Source organism: Pleurodeles waltl, chromosome 6, assembly GCF_031143425.1.
Source record: "Pleurodeles waltl isolate 20211129_DDA chromosome 6, aPleWal1.hap1.20221129, whole genome shotgun sequence".
Taxonomy (NCBI): domain Eukaryota; kingdom Metazoa; phylum Chordata; class Amphibia; order Caudata; family Salamandridae; genus Pleurodeles; species Pleurodeles waltl.
Genome location: NC_090445.1, coordinates 820515015 through 820532593, shown reverse-complemented (window position 1 = coordinate 820532593; position 17579 = coordinate 820515015). Strand labels below are relative to the sequence as shown.

The 17579-nt window shown below is 43.3% G+C and overlaps 2 protein-coding genes across 10 annotated transcripts in view; one reads left to right on the top strand and one right to left on the bottom strand.

The window, feature by feature from the left end:
* STN1 (STN1 subunit of CST complex) overlaps nt 1-15734 on the bottom strand; it is a 426801-nt gene extending 411067 nt beyond the window's left edge. For 2 of the 8 annotated variants that reach the window (XM_069239456.1, XM_069239461.1), the window contains exon 1: nt 15582-15734. The gene's annotated coding sequence lies outside the window, so the exon portion shown is untranslated. Of the gene's footprint in view, nt 1-14975; nt 15108-15581 lie in introns of those variants that run through there. The other 6 variants (XM_069239464.1, XM_069239460.1, XM_069239459.1 and 3 more) reach the window with 5 other exon arrangements.
* Nucleotides 15735-15875: 141 nt separating this feature from the next.
* LOC138300280 (STE20-like serine/threonine-protein kinase) overlaps nt 15876-17579 on the top strand; it is a 310793-nt gene continuing 309089 nt past the window's right edge. For both annotated transcript variants that reach the window (XM_069239454.1, XM_069239453.1), the window contains exon 1: nt 15876-16624. In XM_069239454.1, the coding sequence (XP_069095555.1) occupies nt 16475-16624 (150 nt within the window). In that variant the 5' untranslated portion in view covers nt 15876-16474. The remainder of the gene's footprint in view (nt 16625-17579) is intronic.

The following is a 17579-nucleotide window of genomic DNA, read 5'->3' as shown; positions in this document are numbered from 1 at the left end:
TCAACTTAATTTGTATCAAAATCAAGTTCCTAACACTAAAAGTATAACCCATTTACGTATCAGTGTTTAAGTCCCCAAAAAATATTCCAATTCCCTATCCGAATTCAACCCATCTTCCACTGCTCTTAAGCGCAATATCCACATTGTTTCTCTTCTAAGTAATGTCAATTCCCTATTCCCCCCTCTCGGGTCTTTCAATATCTGTTCGCACCCAAAAAAAAGTAAAACCAGTTCTTATATTCTAAGACTCACAGTTCATCATATGTACCACCGAAAGGGTATCTAGTATCTTGTTGTTCAAGGGCTCTTGCATGTTCCCCAATTCTCACTTTTAAAGGTCGAATTGTACTACCTTCATAATACCGCTCACACTTGCAAACAATTATATACACCACAAAAGGAGTGTTGCAATTCATACTCAACCAAATATTAAATATTTCACCTAATGAGTTGGAGAATTCTTTCTTCCCATGACAGGCCCATTTACAAAGTCCACAATCTCCACATTTATAAAAGCCTACTCTCTGTGCTGACAGCCAGTTAACCTTGGAAATGGTTTTAGGAAAGCTAGGACTTAGAATTTCTTTTAATGATCTACCCTTACGGAAAGTAAAAGTTGGTTTATTAGTCAAAAACTCAGTCACCATTTCATCTTGGAGTAGAACATGCCAATGTTTATTGGCATATTTCTTCAAAATCCCAGTACAACCTGTAAAGTCCGTGATTAATCTCACTTTTCCTCCATTGTCCTTCCGTTCATCCTTATTTTTAGATTTAAGTGTCATCTGTCGCGGAACGTGTCTTATTCTGTCCTGTGCCTTTTTAATTATAACTGGCTGATATCCTCTTACTATAAAATGATTCCCCATTTCCTCAATACATTTTTCAAATTCCAAATCAGTACTACAATTTCTCTGTGCTCTGATCATCTCACCATAGGGAATTGACTATTTGGTGTCTAGGATGTGCACTGTTCGCATGTAACACTGAGTTACATGCAGTAGATTTCCGATATAATTTACTCTCTATACGACCCTCATCAATATACAATTCTACATCCAAAAACTCTATGCATGTCACACTATATTGGCATGTAAACCGGACATTCATATCGTTGGAGTTTAAATAGTCAACAAAATCCAATAATTGGTTAACACCTCCTGTCCATAACACGATACAGTCGTCTATATAACGACCCCAATAAAGAATGTGCGTCTGCCATTGTGCGGCTCCTGGACCCCAGACCCACCTCTCCTCATACAGGCCAATAAAGAGTTCTGTATAAGAAGGGGAGAATCTGGAGCCCATAGCCACCCCCTGTTTCTGTCTGAACCAATCATGTTCAAAGATAAAGAAGTTATTATCAAGAATCATGGATATCATATCTAAAAATATCCCAGATAGCCTCTTTGGCTGTGAAGTGCCAGGTCTTACCTTCTGCCACTATGCACAGTTGGACTGGAAACATCATTGAGTATTTCAGAATCTAGTCCCGCAGGGCACGTTTCACTTCTATAAAACTGCGACAGAGTTTTCGTACCCCGAGTGTAAAGCCTGAGTAGAAGTTAATGACTGCACTGTCCCAGTTAATCGGTGGAGCAGTTCGGGACGCCTGGAAGGCAACGTCCCGATCTCTAAAATTAAACATATATGTGTGGCGGGGTCCCTAGTTTAGGAGGAGTGCCTGGAATTATATGCCCTTGCTCGACAGAGAAATAGTTCCAGCAGCCTCGGGGTTGCAAGTGTTTCAGTATCAAGTACTCAACAAAGAGGTCTATTGCAGGGCCCTCGAACCTCTCAGGGACAATGACTATGTGAACATTGTTTCTCCTCAAAGTCTCTTTGTAGTATTCTAACTTGACACCATGGATTCTGTGGCAGCTCGCAAAGACTTGACCTGCTCTTTGTGAGTCACGGTTTCAGCTTGCAATCGAGTCTTCCGCTCCTTTTTGTTGTGCCTTCATGTTTCGGAGGTCTGTCCTAACTAGGGTGACTTCATTGGAGACCGTATATATTTTGGTTTCCAACGATTCTTGGAGTTCATGTATTGCCATTATGATGTCCTTAAGCACGAGGATGTAGCTTTCTTGCAAGGTTTGGTCAGAGTGTTTTTTTTGTGTCCATTGTGCATGTCGGTGGCACCCCTTTTTGTGGGAGTGCAAACATGTTTAGTTTTGTTTGTTGTGTTGCTCGAGCGTCTTTGCCTCTGCTCACGACCACCACCACTTCAGGCATAGTTGTGTGAGATGTGGATCTGGGTAGTCTCCACTGCCAGCCAAGGAAATTGGCCTCTCAGACGTTCCCCAGGGCCTGTCAGCTGTTTCACGTGTGTTGTACCTTTTGGTTGCTCGAGGCACCCCATGATGTTAGAGGTGGTGCATGGACAATGGAGGCGCACTCTTTTTCACAGGCCCCACCTCTGCATGGGGGGCTGAAGACGGACAAAAAAAGTGTGTTTTAGAAGGCCGACTCCTTAGTTGATTTGCTACCACCGCAATTAACTAGTGATTACTGTAGTTACATTTAAGTTACAGGCCTCAGCATAGCCCCAGGGCCACCAGGATTGATATTGCCAGACACAACAGATGCACAGTGGTATTTTTGAAGGGCCTTGCCCCATTGAATGTTTCTCTACTGGCCTTGGGTGTAGCTGTTTACAGTGCCCAGTGCATTAGACACTCTTGGACTCAGGGTCTGGGGCAGGGGCAACAAATAGGCTAATTTTCCAGTTTAGTTCAATGCAGGCAAAAGGCAGAGGCACTATTTACTGTTTCTTTTCCTGGCAGTTCAAGCCTCCAACAGTCTCCGGAGGAAGGTCGTGGCAAGTTCTTTTAATGTCTTCCCCTTAACAATGATTGATAGGCCCTACGCGGGCAGCCTGCTTCCGAAGACGTTGAGGTCACTGATTGAGCAGCACTCACTCAGCTCACCTCTTGCAACGATGTAACAACTTTGAATCTCTACCCCCACAAACCCCACAATCACTCACTGCCGCCGCCCGGGTGTTGTAGTGAGCGACCAACCCACCTCAGTCCATGACAGAGGCTTTGCAAGTGGCTGGGCGTATCGGGTGAAGCCGCGCTTCAGTGCCGGTAGCCTTGCCATGCAATCTCACTGCTGCCACGGCTTTCACCAGGATAACAGGATTGGGTGGATTCCGATCAGATGTGAATGTCTTGCCCCTGGGCGGCTACCCAGGGAGGTATACTACACCGCTAATGGTATGTTCTTGGACTCCCTAAGTCAAAGGTGAGGCCTGCAGGGGGGTGGTGGGTAGTTGGGTGCTTCTCGGTTTTAGCCGCGGCATAGGATTCTCACTCTGGCCCGCCGCGTCTCTCATGCTCAGAGGCTGTTCCTCTTATGGATGAACCAGGGATGGCAGTATTGGCATCTTCGACTCCTGAAGTCAAGGAGCTGCAGGAAAACAACTGTGTGGCGGATTGAGGGGGATTCGGCTGGTGGCCGAATTAAGAGGCATCTTGGCAGCCAGTTGGCAACGACCCCAGCTTTCAATATTCTTGATATTTTATTGATTCCTAACCAACAGCTTTAGTCCTCATTTTTATTTGTACATCAGGTATATATAGTAGCTCATCATTTCATACTAAGCAAATGATCAAATGTTTAGAAATGCATGGTTATCATTTAAATGTGCTCTCACTTATTGTCTAAAAAACATGCACTGCTTTGCTTTCAAACATCAGAGTTAACGTATGTGCATGTTTAGTTGGTTTATATATAATACAAACATTGTCTACATAGATTTATATTCTTATATTATCTCTGTTTTGGCAGTAAAGTTGAACAATCCTTTTTATGTAAGGGATATTATAGGGGTGTGGCGTCACTTCCTGTGAGGTTGCTGCATGCGAGGTCACTACATATGCAAATCAGTTCCCACACTCATTTTTGTTTAGGACTCATGCCTTGGAAATCATACTCTCTTCCTCATTTGTAGGCCTTCAGCTTGTCGTTCATTATGATAAAGTTCTTCACTCAGCACGGGTGCAGTGCACCATCCACACGACTGCAACTGGCCTCAGAATGTTTAAAACAACACATGGTCAGTTGAAAAAAAAAAACAAATCAGACGGTTACACTTTGGGCTTAATTCACAAAAGGACATACAGAATACATTTACGGGGGACTCGGTGCAGAATCTCCGCACAGCAGTTATCAGTGCAGAGATTCTGTCCTGAGTACGGAGACTCCCCCATGAATGAGAGGCTCCTAGTCCGTTATTTACTATAAGTAGGTACCTTCGTAAATCGGGCCCTCTTTATCCAAAACAGAATATTTACTATCGGTTCCCCAGGATTATGGTCCCCATTCTCTTCTTTGCTTACCTCTGAAGGTAGAGGATCTTTCTCCACAATATGGCATGCTTGGAGGTCATAAACTATAAAGAGTAAAACGGCTTTTTCTAACTGGTTACTCTTTCCCCCTCACAAAGCCCACGCAGCTATGGAACTATAGCAGCTGCAGACGTGAACTGTAAGAAGTAACACTGCATTCAGTAGAATTTCTGCAAGGTGTGGTAAATGTTCATAATAATAGGCACCATTATACCATGTGTGGGGAATGGCTGAAACCACAAAAATAAGAGTTAACTTCAACAAGGAGGTAGAAAGCTTCATATAGGTTAGTGAAAATGCATCCAATTAGTAGCAAGTTCCCTTTTAGGAAGAATCCTGATATTGCGCATTGGGGCAGTACAGGCAGAAAAGCTGACACAGTAGCAGACTGCAGCTTTGTTATTTGCTGCAGTCTGTGGGGATGTCCAACTTGTGCAGTCATCTCCAGCTTTTGGGGGAGGAGCAGAGGAATGCAGCTTACCAACTACCTCCTTCAGATCCTAAACAAGTGCAAGCCTACATTATACCCCGAACTGCCACAATACTATAGTCAGACTAATACTGTCTGGATTAGAAATTCCATGTCTAAGCAGGCTTTGCCCTCTCTTTTGCAGGTACCTGGGCTCGCAGTCAGACACTCACTGGAGCCTTTTACAGTAATTTGAGGTGTTAGAGGGCTCTTCCAACCTGCAAGTGTATTTTCCCTAATATTTTGAAGTATTTGCTTGGCAGCTTGCCACATTTATCCTGCACGCTGCTTTGGCGGTAAGGGGCTCTAAGAAGTATGTCATTTTAATGCTAGCTCCAGTAATGCACTCATGAGAGCACCCCGGTTCACCAGTTTCATGTACTTTGAATCTCTCCATGAATGTCATTATGTAAAATGTTACCTGGCCACCCATCTACTTCGTTGAATAAGAAAATATATTATAAATGAAAGATGGGAAAAGAAGACAACATCTACTCAATTCAGCGCACATTTCCCCAGATAAAGTGCCCACAGGACACAAGAGGTTCAAAGAAAATCTATATGTTATCAGACAACCGATGGTGGTAATCATAACTCCTTAGTCAGTTCGTTGTGGCCCTTGTAAATGGTTTGGGTGAGGAAAATACAGTCCATTCCGAGTTGGACTCTGAGGGTCTGCTAAGAAATTAGAAATTACTGGTGAACTGGTAATTCCGGATCAGATTCCCCTGTTAATTCCTTATATTGGGCTGGATCTCACCCAGTGATTTCAGCTGCATTTAGTTGCCGAAATCTCTGGATAAACGTTAAAAGATCTGACAATGTTTTCATAGATGTCATAATTACAATGGGGACAGTAAATGCGGTTACTGGTCCCATCTGAATTAAAAGACCACCTCCAATGAGAGACTTTAGATCCTAATATTTAGGGGCAAGTAAGCAGATTTCAGCACCAAAGTGAGAAACACTGCAGCACTTATCCGAATCAGCTCCATGACTAAAGAGTGATTAAGAAATTAATACAAGCTACGAGTTAAATAAAATTATCTGATGCAAAGATGTCGGCCTGCGTCAGGATCAGTGTCCTTTTCTGGCTCCAGATCATACAGGGTGTGTACTGCTGTTGCAGCCAGCAACCTACAAAGGAGTTCTGTGCTGTTTGTCTGTTGTTGCTGATGTGGGTGTAAAAAGCTGAAGCAAGTGCAATGAGATTGTCAACCTGTGCTCTTTGCCATCATGTATTGTAATATATTGTTTTGTAGCATTTAGTGCATTTCATATCCTCTACAGAGCACCAAAGTGTATTTTCAAACCCTTCGGACACTACTCTGTGGTGGAGCAGGTTGTTGGAATGGTGTTGTATTTGTTATAGTTCAATGTGGAAAGTGTTTTGATGTTGTGTTTGGAAGACCGGAGACTTACGTTAATCTTGTCTTGAGATACAGTGCCTAGTATTGTGGTGGAGAAAGATATATGAGAGATAGGGGCACCAATTATAGTTAGGACTAAGGCAAGCAGGCAGCTAAACAGCGCCAGCCCAGCTGTAGGAGAAATGGAATGCTCTGTGTGTACATCCAAAAATGGGAGTCATAGTAACCACAGAAAGGTCAAGTAAGACTTATGGTAATATGTAAAAGGAAGAGATGCCATCAAATGAGTAACACAATGCCAAATGGGCAAGAATGGGAGCAGAAACCATGCACATTTTTTTAAAGGCAAGGACACTGCCGGAAAAAGACATCTCATGAATGAGAAAAGAAGTGGAAGAGCAATCGGGTTGGCAATCTGACCACAAACTATAAAATACCCAGATTCCATGTGCTCCTGCTAGGCTAAAGGGAGCCAAAGTTCTGTGTGTGATTTTGCATCCCATAACCCTTTTATGCTCCTGATGGGTCTTAAAGATGGATGAGCCATTGGTACACTGGTATGTTTTTTTTCTGATGCCATATTGACACCATGCTTTATATATTGTTCATGCTCTTATTTTCAACCATTTACAATTGAGAAAGTGACTAGGTGCTGTGAAACGTGTTGGCCGAAACAACCATTTGCATCAGTATTGGATGTCACCAACAAAGCATTCTACTTCATTTGTGCACTATGAATTATGTTTGAAACAGTTTATATAAATTGTCTCAAATGTTTTGTATGATACCCTTTGGATGTAGCACAATTATCCAAAATAAAATTAGTCCTTGAGCAATAGCTCCTCCCACCAGATGCACCATCAAGCTAAAGAGAAAAAAGGTTCCTGTCCCTCCTCCACAGAGGTGAAGAAATCCACTCGCTATGGCAAGTCAGATTTTATCAGATCGAGCTATATTTAGGACCTATTGGTCTGTTCTGGCAATTTGACAAAGAACAAGTGTTCTGTTCAATGAGAAAGGGAAGGAGCAATAAAGATGCCTTTAAATCTTGTTTTACCTTGTCACCTTAGCTCCGTGTTCAGACAGAGGTCAGAAGTCAGTTTACAATTATTTTTTCTTCTCTGACTGTAGAATTTTAGTTTTTTGTAAAGTGAACTGCCTGACCTGCTGTACGAAGTGTGAAACGAAAGGCTTTAGGGCATCAGTTTTTTCCTGACACACATTTAAATAGCTGGTAAAACAAAACTCTCAAAATATATTTCAGTAGTTGTGAAACCCCATTTTTTTGTACTTCTGTGTGATGGGGAAAATACTTTAATAGGATGAAAAACAAATAAGAACACTTTATTCGGGGATGTGCAAATGATAAATATCTTTTCTGAAACCCAATTTTTACATATTATTGTCAATACACTGCATAGCTTTAGGAGTAAAGGTGCAAGGTCGTAGGAAGGTTTTCTGACATGTTGTGGAAATTTACTGTCTGTAAATGACAGAGCGCTACTGCATCATGCTTTAGTAATATATTTATTAAAAGTGAGAATTTGAACATGGACTGCAAAACACGCTTGCCTCTGCCCTGATGACAATGCTATTAGTAAACTGAGAGGAAAGTCAAGGATCATGTGTACTCTATATGTGGGCTAGATTCTTATTACACATGGAGCTAACATGGGGGGTTTTGTACTGCAGAAATGCTGAACTCACATATTTGAAGGTGAACTTGTGAGAATGAAGAAAAAGGTGACTCTGTAAAATAAATTATTTGCCAATGATCACACAATTTGAGACCAGTTTATGGTAAAGTACATTACAGTTAGGTCAAGTAGATTATTCAATTTACTCTAACTGCAGGTGTATTAACATTTTTTTTTTTTTTCAAGACCTCCTCCATAGGATACAAACATGCTGTCACATTATATAAAAAGAGGAAACACCCATTTCACATTCCATTTTGTTTCTTTTGCGTGTCACCGGGCACAGGTAGGGAAAGTTGCTTTGCGTATTTTCTTTCTTTTGGCGGAGGTTCTGCTCTAGCGACCCCAACACTGATGTATTTAAAGACCCTGTAAGAGGCCCATCGAGGTGGATCCATTGGGTGATTGCATTAAGAGCTTCTGCTAGAGCAGGGCCAATTAATAGATGGATCGGCTATTTCATAAGCAGTATTTTTCAGTGGATGGATATTTGTTTTCAGTGGGCCCCTCTGCCCACTAGTGTCTTGGATGCGTAATTAACAGCCTGGCTGTTTTTTTATGGACTGGGGCAGTGAGAGGAAGCTGCACTGTTATTGGCGGATAGGAGTTAATGGAGGACGGAACCAGGCAGCGCACGCTCCCGGTGGTAGGGATAGATCCAGATTAGTTGGGCCCCCTAGTGACAATTACCTTGATAAACAATCAGTGGGGCCTTTCAGAAAGTAACCTGTTGACTAGTCATTTCTTAGCCTGCTCTAATGTTTATTTACAGACTACTTCACTAGGTGTTCGTACTATTTCTTAGCATTTGGGCATTATGTGGACAATGAAGTGTGTCTGGAGGAGCCATAACGTGCAGGAAGGTGCAACGGCTGAGAAGGAACCTTTTGTGTCAGTTCCGACCATGTCTGATTTAGAGGCTATGATTCAGGAGGTGGCTTCTGCAGCTTTTAAAAAACAGAGAAGCTGCCACCCTTCCTAAAGAAAGCACAGCTGGATCTGGATGATCCTGATGACTTGGATGTGGAGGAAAATATCAGGGGCAGATTTGGTCAGGGCTCTGAACTGAAGGACGTTTTGGAACACAATAGCCTTAGTGTGGCATTTTCAGAGCCCTCTGTGTTAGATGAAGCTGAGGATTATTTTCGCACTATCATAAAAAGGAGCCTGAATCCCTTCTTTTACACTGTTCAGTGAAGAAAGTTTTTGAGACTGAATAAAAGAAAGTGGACATTTATAATTTTCCAAACTTTCTGACCACAAGGTATACCTTACAAGGATGTTTCAATAAATACCCAGTGATGGTCAAAGTGGATCGTTTGGCGGCAGGAGTGCAGCTCAGGGTTCCATTGTTTCTGAGGACAGCACTCCTTCTGACCCTGTTGATAAGAGAGTGGATGACGCAATGAAGACAGCGTACGCACTCACAAATTTTGCAATAAGAGCAGCAGCCTATTGGAGTTATACAGTGCAGTCCTTGATAAAGATTTTCAGATGCTGGCTAAATTATTGGATCAAGGTGCAAAAGTAACTCAGACCCTGGCAATTATGGAGCAACAAGTTAGATTTATGTGCGATATCTCCTATGCGTTTTTAATGCAGCATCTTCTGCTGGAAGATCTACAAAAGTGACACATCACCAGCTGTGAGGCCATGAAAAACAGATGACTCCCAGAAAAACTTGCACGTGAAAATTCCCTTCTCAGGGCCCAGATAGACTGGCGATAAGCTTGATAGTTTAATTGTTTTTTAAAGCAGATGAAGGCAAAAATTTGTTAGACCCGATGAAGCAGGCCACTAGAGGATGGTATCAATAAAGGGAGGGACTGGGAGATTAGTTGGTCCAGTGTACGGTCTCCCAATTAACTGAACATACAAAAAAGGTGTACACTGTTCCAAATGGAAAAATATAATCACTAGGGGAACATTAAAGTTCAGGAGCAAGAGCCCTCACACATCCGAGAGGATGTCATGCTTCATCATCGGGTAGCTCCTCGTCGGACCGGCGCTGCAATGTCTGACGGGCTCCCCGTAAGGGGGCTTTTTGCCGGAGATCTTTTAGGTAGCAGCTGTGGTAGCGGACACTACAAGACCTGGTGTTGCGGTCAGGCGCTAATCCTGGCAGGAGAGTGAAAGCTAAAATTGGTTCCCAGTCTTAATAGGAGCGAGTCAATTTAATTAATCAATGGAATAAGACCGGGACCAAGAAGAAAAACAGAAGGAAAGTGTAAAATGAGGAATAATGCTCAACCACTTTCTGCATGGTGCTGGAGCTTAAGGAGATTATCGTTGGGCTCCTAGGACATGGTCAACATGTTTCGCGTACAGTGGTCTAACAAGATCCTATGACGCTTCTTCAGGACCAATACATAATAAGACTTCTCCTGTCTATAATACCGAAAGTTTGCAAAAATGTCAAACAAATCATATAGTCACTTACATTGAAGTTAAGTCTTTTCGGGAGAGCACGTCAGGGTAGGTTCCCCTGCAGACTGCCGTCATCCACAAATAGTGACCGCTTTCGGCATGCTACTTCCCAAGGGGCCCCCCATGTACCAAGGGATGGGCGACCATTAGAGGTTTCTGACAATTAGTGAACTTCAATGTAATGGTCCTGAAGAAGCGTCATAGGATCTTGTTAGACCACTGTACACAAATTTTAGCTTTCACTCTCCTGCCAGGATTAGCGCCTGACCGCAACACCAGGTCTTGTAGTGTCCGCTACCACGGCTGCTACCTAAAAGATCTCCGGCAAAGAGCCCCCTTACGGGGAGCCCATCAGACATTGCAGCGCCGGTCTGACGAGGAGCTACCCGATGATGAAGCATGACATCCTCTCGGATGTGTGAGGGCTCTTGCTCCTGAACTTTAATGTTCCCCATGTGATTATATTTTTCCATTTGGAACAGTGTACACCTTTTTTGTATGTTCACTAGAGGATGGTATACAGGATTTCAAAGTGCTTTTGATTTATCTTTCAAGGCAAAGTCAGGAAACCAGCCCTTTTATGGGAGGGACGTCGCTGGGAAGTCTCTGCCTCCGATAAGACAAGACCGGCTCAGCAGAAAATCAGGGTCAGTCAGTAACAAGATCCTGAGTATTCCAGTCCAATTCGGTGTCCTTCGGTGACCTCCGGTGGGAGTGAGGCTGACGTTTTACCTAAATCAATGGGAAAATTCAATTCCGAATCAATGGGTACTGCAAAGCATCCAAGACGGTCATCGGATAGAATTCATTTCTCCTTCTCCTCCTCATTATTTTTGTGCTACTTCTCGTCAAAGCAACCACATGAAGAGAGCAGCGAGAGAAAGGAGTTGAAAAATTGTTGGCCAAGGGAGAAATTGTTCAAGTTCCTTTTCATCAGAGAGGAAATGGGATACATTTGATTTTATTTTGGTGGCAAAAACCATCAGGCGTTTTCAGGCCAGTTTTGGATCTAAAAGCAGTGAACGTGGGAGATTTGTTTTATCTCTATAGAGCTGCAAGATGCATATCTTTACATTCATATTCACCCTGCATCACAGATATACCTTTGCTTCTGCATCGGCCAGAACCAATTTTAATTTCAGGTACTTATTCTTGGCACGGCTTCTTCTCCTATGTCTTCACTAAGGTGATGGCTTTCTTGGTGGGGTTCATCCAAAAAGGCATTCAGCTGTTTCTATATTTTGATAACAGGCTAATTTGTTGTTGTTGTTCTTTTTTAAGACAAAAGATCATGTCAACAAGATGTGCGAGATCATAAGGGTCCATGGTCTACAGCAGAATCAGGACAAGTTGTAATTGGAACCCTCAAAGATCCTTTGATTATTGTAGGACTTTTCATTACAAAGGACAGAAAAATGTTTTTGCCTCAGACAAGGGTTCAAAAGCTCAAGATGAATCTGAAAGATTAATTATTGAACAGGGCTGTGCCAGCCAGAGATTGGTTGAGGGCAAGGGGTGTGATGGCCTCTACAATCATGATCATTCCACTGGTGATATTCCATTTGTACCCTATGATAGATCACTTTCTTTCTCATTGGTATCTGGGGGTTGGAGAATTATGACAGAGAGGTCCTGATAGATTTCCAGATTTGCAAGGAGATTAACTGGTGGTTGCAAGTGTAGAACTCGCACAGGGTTCTCCGTTCAGAGCGTACCCAACCAAAGTTACCATGGATGCCAGATTGGTGGATTGGGGAGCAGTCCTGAATCAGATGTGAAAACAGGGTCAGTGGCCTGCTCAAAAGAGGAGGGCATCCTCCAGCTGGAGGGAGCTAAAAGCAGTCCACTTGGCTCTCCTCCGATTTGCTCCTATTCAGCCTCAGCTGGTTCAGATAAAGACAGCCAACAAGGTTGTTATTAGTTACATAAACCAATAGGGGAGTTGTTAAGTTCTATGACTAAGGTTCGAGAAATGTGTCTTTGGGCAGAAAGACTTTGTTGTCCCTGAGGGCAGTTTATCTTCCAGGGAAAGATAAAGTAACAGTATCTCACCTTAGCAAGTTCTTCCCATCAGTATCTGGCTTGCCATTGACAGAGCAGACATTAGAGCAGTTGGTGAAGAGTTTTGGTCTTCTGCTGGTGGATCTATTTGCTCCAGAACATAAAGCCCTTCTTCTCAGGTTCTGCACAATTACGCCCTCACAGAAAGCCAGGGAAGAAGACCCAATGTCTTTCTTTTGGCCAGAGGGGTTTCTATATGCTTTTCCCCTAATGTCCTTAATTCACAGGGTTCTTAGAATTTGAAGGAGGACAGGGCAAAGCTTCTTTGAGTGGTCCCAGTCTGGAATCGCTGTCTGTGCTATCCAACTCTCCTGAAGTTAGTGGTGTGTCCCCAATGGGTGATTCCTCAAGATCCTTACTTTTACAAAAATCTCTAATAATGTCTGCCCCAGCACTTCAGATGCTTTTTTGTTGGCTTGGTTGTTGAGAAATTGCATTTAGAAGCAAAGGGGTGTTCCACTGGGGTGGCTTCTGTGGTGCAGCAATACAGGCAACCATCAACCATAAAGTCTTATTTTAGACACTGGCAACCCTTTGATTCTAGGTGCAAGAGGAGGCATTTCTCAGGATGACTGATTGAGACAGAGTTGATTTTGGAATTCCTGAAGGAAGGTTTCGACACAGGCTTGTTCAGTCCACTTTAAGGGCCAAATGGGAAGCAGTGAGAGTGTTTAGGGATCCTGATTTTATTAGCGACGCTCCCTCTGTAGTACGGCTTTGGAGATACTGTTTGCTTAGGGAACCTCTGTTGCACTTTCCATTACTGCTTGGGATCTTCTCTTAGTGTGCAAACATTTCAAGGTCACCCGTTAGAGCCTTTGGAGATAATAAAGCCTAAATTTCTTACCCATAAGGTGATATTTTTGTTTGCCATTTTCTCTGCTATAAGGATTGGATAACTGGAAGCTTTGTTGTCCTCTAATCAATTTTTGATATTTTTTGCAGACAAAATCATTCTGCTTCTTCCTGGTCCTCACTTTGTTCAAAAAGTTGTTTCTCAGTTTCATTGTTTATAGGATTTAGTGCTTCCAATTCTTTGTCCGGATCCAGTCTCTGACAGTGATAAAGCTCTACATTTGCTTGATGTCTGAAGGGCTTTATTGGTTTATCTAGACAGAACAAGGGCTTTCAGGCGGTCGGATTCCTTTTTTGTGACTTTTGATCTTGTTGGTCAGGGCTTGACACCTTCTTCTGCTTCATTAAGTAGAGGGTTTTATTTCAAGATACGAAGCAAAAGGGGAAAGTGTTCCAGGAGTGGCTAAAGTAAGTCAATCAGAGGCATCCAAGGGAGCTACAATGCAGGATATCTCTAAGGCAGCCACGTGGGCTTCCCCAAAAACTCTTGTTATTCCCTATTGGTTAATATTGGGAAGACATTTTTCTGCAGCAGTTGGGGCTTTGTGCTGGGCTCAGTAACTGATCATAATTATGTATCTCTATCTGACGGAAGCTGAAGTGTTGTGTAAAGTTAACATTTTCATATCTCTCTCGCTCTGAAGCCATTTTGTTGCTTTGGTGTATGCTCACGGAGTAAGGATTGTGTCAGGGAGAGGGATGAGGAGGTAATTGCCAATTACTTACTGGTAATCTCAATTACTCCGAGTTCTATTCTTCCCGTCACAGACAAGGTTTCCCATCCTTCCATCCTTTTGGGAATTTGGCCGACTTTATGGAGCTTGGTATCACAGGATGTGAGGTGGGTGTTTCCTCATTTCCTGTCAAGTGACAGGATGTTTGTAATTTATGGAGAAGGGATGAGAAACCTTTTTCTCTTCAGCTTGGTGGTACATCTGATGATAGGAGCTAGCTATTGCTCACGGGGTAAGGACTGTGATAGAGAAGAGTAGAACTCGGAGTAATGAAGATTACCGGTATGTAACTCACCATTCCACACTGACTGAATCTATGGATATGCTTGTTTCTCCCTGTCCTATACTGCTTGAAATTCCAAACTAAATCCTACTGAGCTCTTCCTACCAGATTCATTGTACTAGCCACTAGAAGCATGGCCCAAAACATGCTTTATTTTCTAACAACACTGCAGCCATCCAAAAACAGTCTACTAGGACAACAGAACAATAAAATAATAACATGCCCTCTATTCCCTTTGAGTGAAGTGACACATTCATATTGATACATAACAACACTGTTCGCGTCAGAAACAATTTTTCACTAAGTTACCTCTAGAATATAAAATGCACACAACTAATCGATATACCAACCCAAATAATGCTGCATAATATTCAAATATCTGAAACTCTTACAGCTAACACTACAAACTACCTCTGCGATCCACAAAGCAGCGAGCTACCTGTTCACAACGCACTTCTACGCCTCATGTGGAGGTGGGAGGGGGCATTAAGTATGGCCTAAATTTCACTTAATGCCTGCTCGCCACATCATGCATGCCATTCTTACTATCAAAATCACTAGACTCGCAATCCTGTTCGCCTTAGTTTATTTTATTTGTGCAAAATGTTTGCTGCAGCGAAGTATGTGTTTAAGTCATCCATTGACATTTATTTTCATTATTACTATGGTCTAAAACATGCTCTAGACGTAAATGTCTCTCCGACCATGCCTTAGCACTACTCACCTCACTATAGGACTAAGGAGTGACAATTCACTGTCAGACTAAAGATCTTCAGCAAATCCAGGCCGAGATGTACTGCTAGCTTGAAACGACACACTAGTTTCGGTAACCCGACAGTAAAACAAGGCCGATAATCTATAAAGAATGCGTTGAAAACAGTCACAACTTGCACAAAGACGACAACTGGTTAAATATAGGTCACTTGCAAGAAATGAGGGTGAGCTATAAATGTAGTAAGTTACGTAGTAACCTCAAATGCTCGAAACAATATAATTCCTAAGTAAAAAGAGCACGATAGTCTCAAAAATCATTTAATTTTAATGGGCGTAAACTAATATAATATAATGAGTTTCTGATAAACAATACACCATTAAAACAAGTTTAGATAGAGTAGTGGTAGCAGACAAAAACCTTTGCTGCGTTTGCTTCAGAAGCTAGTGAGCGTTATTCGAAAAGATTGAACATGGCCGTTTTTCATGACAAAAAAGAAAGACGCATAAAAATACACATTCTGGTAATTAGAAAGAGATAGAATTTACTTCTTCCTAACCGGATAGATGGAGATTAAATGTTTACATCGTTCCTGCTAAAAATGATACTTCTCCATACCAAGATGGCCTGCATCGATTGCACAAGCAGGACAGCACTCACGCCTCTCTTGAGTTCGATGTTCGGCCGTAGCCGTGACGGCGATTTGATAAACGAAGCTGTGGGGCTCGGAAGCCGGAATGTTAATGTTACCTCTGTGGCCATTTCAAAGTCAGGCACAGGACACAGGCAGTTTATTTTATATCGATTAAGATTAGAAATAGCTTCGACCCTCTGCATACTATGAAAGGTTGCCTGTCTCTAAAATGGTCGTCACCGTGACGCATCTCACCCATGCGCAGACAAAACTTGCCTGGTTGAAGCAGTACTGAGAGGAGGGAGGCTGCAAGAGCCTGTGGTGATCCGAGGGAGTCCGGTGTCGCCCTTTCCGGAGGGACCTTGACGCCGGAGCTGGCTGGTCGGTGACTGGCGCCTAGGGGGCGTCTCGGCCGGCTAACCTCCTTCTATTTTTGAACATCCGCCGGTCACCGTTACCATAATACAGGGAAGGCAGCGGGCCTGGGTGTCGAGGGGGCAGGTGCCTTGGGAGTCTTGTTCTCTGCGGGTGATTTCGCGGTCAGCGGACCCTGGAGAGCAGCAATCCATGGACAGTGGGTTTGTTGAACGGTGACGCCGGCTCTGCCCTTGCCGGTGCCCCCTCCCCGCCCGAGAGACTTGTTGCCACTGATGCCATCTTACGAAGTTCTCCCGGCCCGAGGAGGAGGAGGCACGCCTCTTCCCCATCACTTCAGCTCTCTGCAGGCCCGGCTGCTGGGCCCCTCTGGGTAGCCGAGGCAGCGACCCTCTCCCTCCAAGTAGAGGACACTGGCCGGTGGGGACAGGAGGCACTAGATCTCCAGGGCTGCTGGGCAGACCCGGATTTCATTTGGGTGCAGATTATTTCCTGTGCAGGGATGTCTTTCTTTAATTTCCGGAAGATATTTAAGCTGGGCAGCGAAAAGAAGAAGAAGCAGTACGAGCACGTGAAGCGGGACCAGAACCCAGAGGAATATTGGCAGATCATCGGTGAGCTGGGAGACGGTGCTTTCGGCAAGGTGTTCAAGGTAAGCCTTCGCTCTTATGTGTGGAGCCCGCTGTGTATCTGTGTGTATTTATATCTAGTGCTCGAAATCAAAAAATAGATTTCTGAGAAGTGCCGGTACTCTCCAATTATAAGTATTACGTTTTTCTTGAAAAGTGCAGGTACTCACCCTCTAAAAATAAAAAAAAAGTGCCGGTACTCCGTACTGAACAGTACCGACCAATTTAAAGCACCGTTTATATCTGCTAAAGAAGTTTTTTCGTGACATTTATATAAATATATCGATGAGCAAATTGTAGTTGGTTAATAACAGGCTCCACCCTAAGTGTTCTTTAGATAGGTTTTTCCTAATCTTACTCAACCCGGTTTGATAGAAACAAAAACGCATTCGCCCTTTACCATATACGTTTGTATTTGGTTGAACTTCGTATTTGAAGGATCGCTTCCCATACCCGTTTCCCTATTCCACTTAATTGGGAATGGAAGTGTCTGTCTTTAAGTTGCTCTACACCGTTCCCACCATAGAGGAGGATCCCACCTCATTTACTTGGGCTGGACCACATTTTTGCTCTCCTTCTACGTGGGGGAGAGTTGGGGAACAACTTAAATACCCCCCTCCTCCACACAGTAATACTCTCTCTCTTCAAGAGATGCCTTTGCATTGCACATCTGCAGTAACCAAGCTCACCAGAACCGAGACTCCCTTTGCTCCTTCACCACCGCTGTCTTGTTCACATTGGGGAAGGGTGTCTCCCCTAATTCTAGCTACAGTGAAACGCTCCAAGCTGTGGCGGTTGCACATCCTCTAGTCAGACTGTCTAGCACATGACTAGCATAGGAACGAAGCTAACTAATTGTCAAGAACAGAGGTCGAGGACTAGTGCTGTAAACTCCTTACATAAATAAGGCTTGGCTGGGAAACTCAGTGAACAAACTTGCCCCACGTTTGTAGCAGCTATTCTAATTTGGTATTGCCT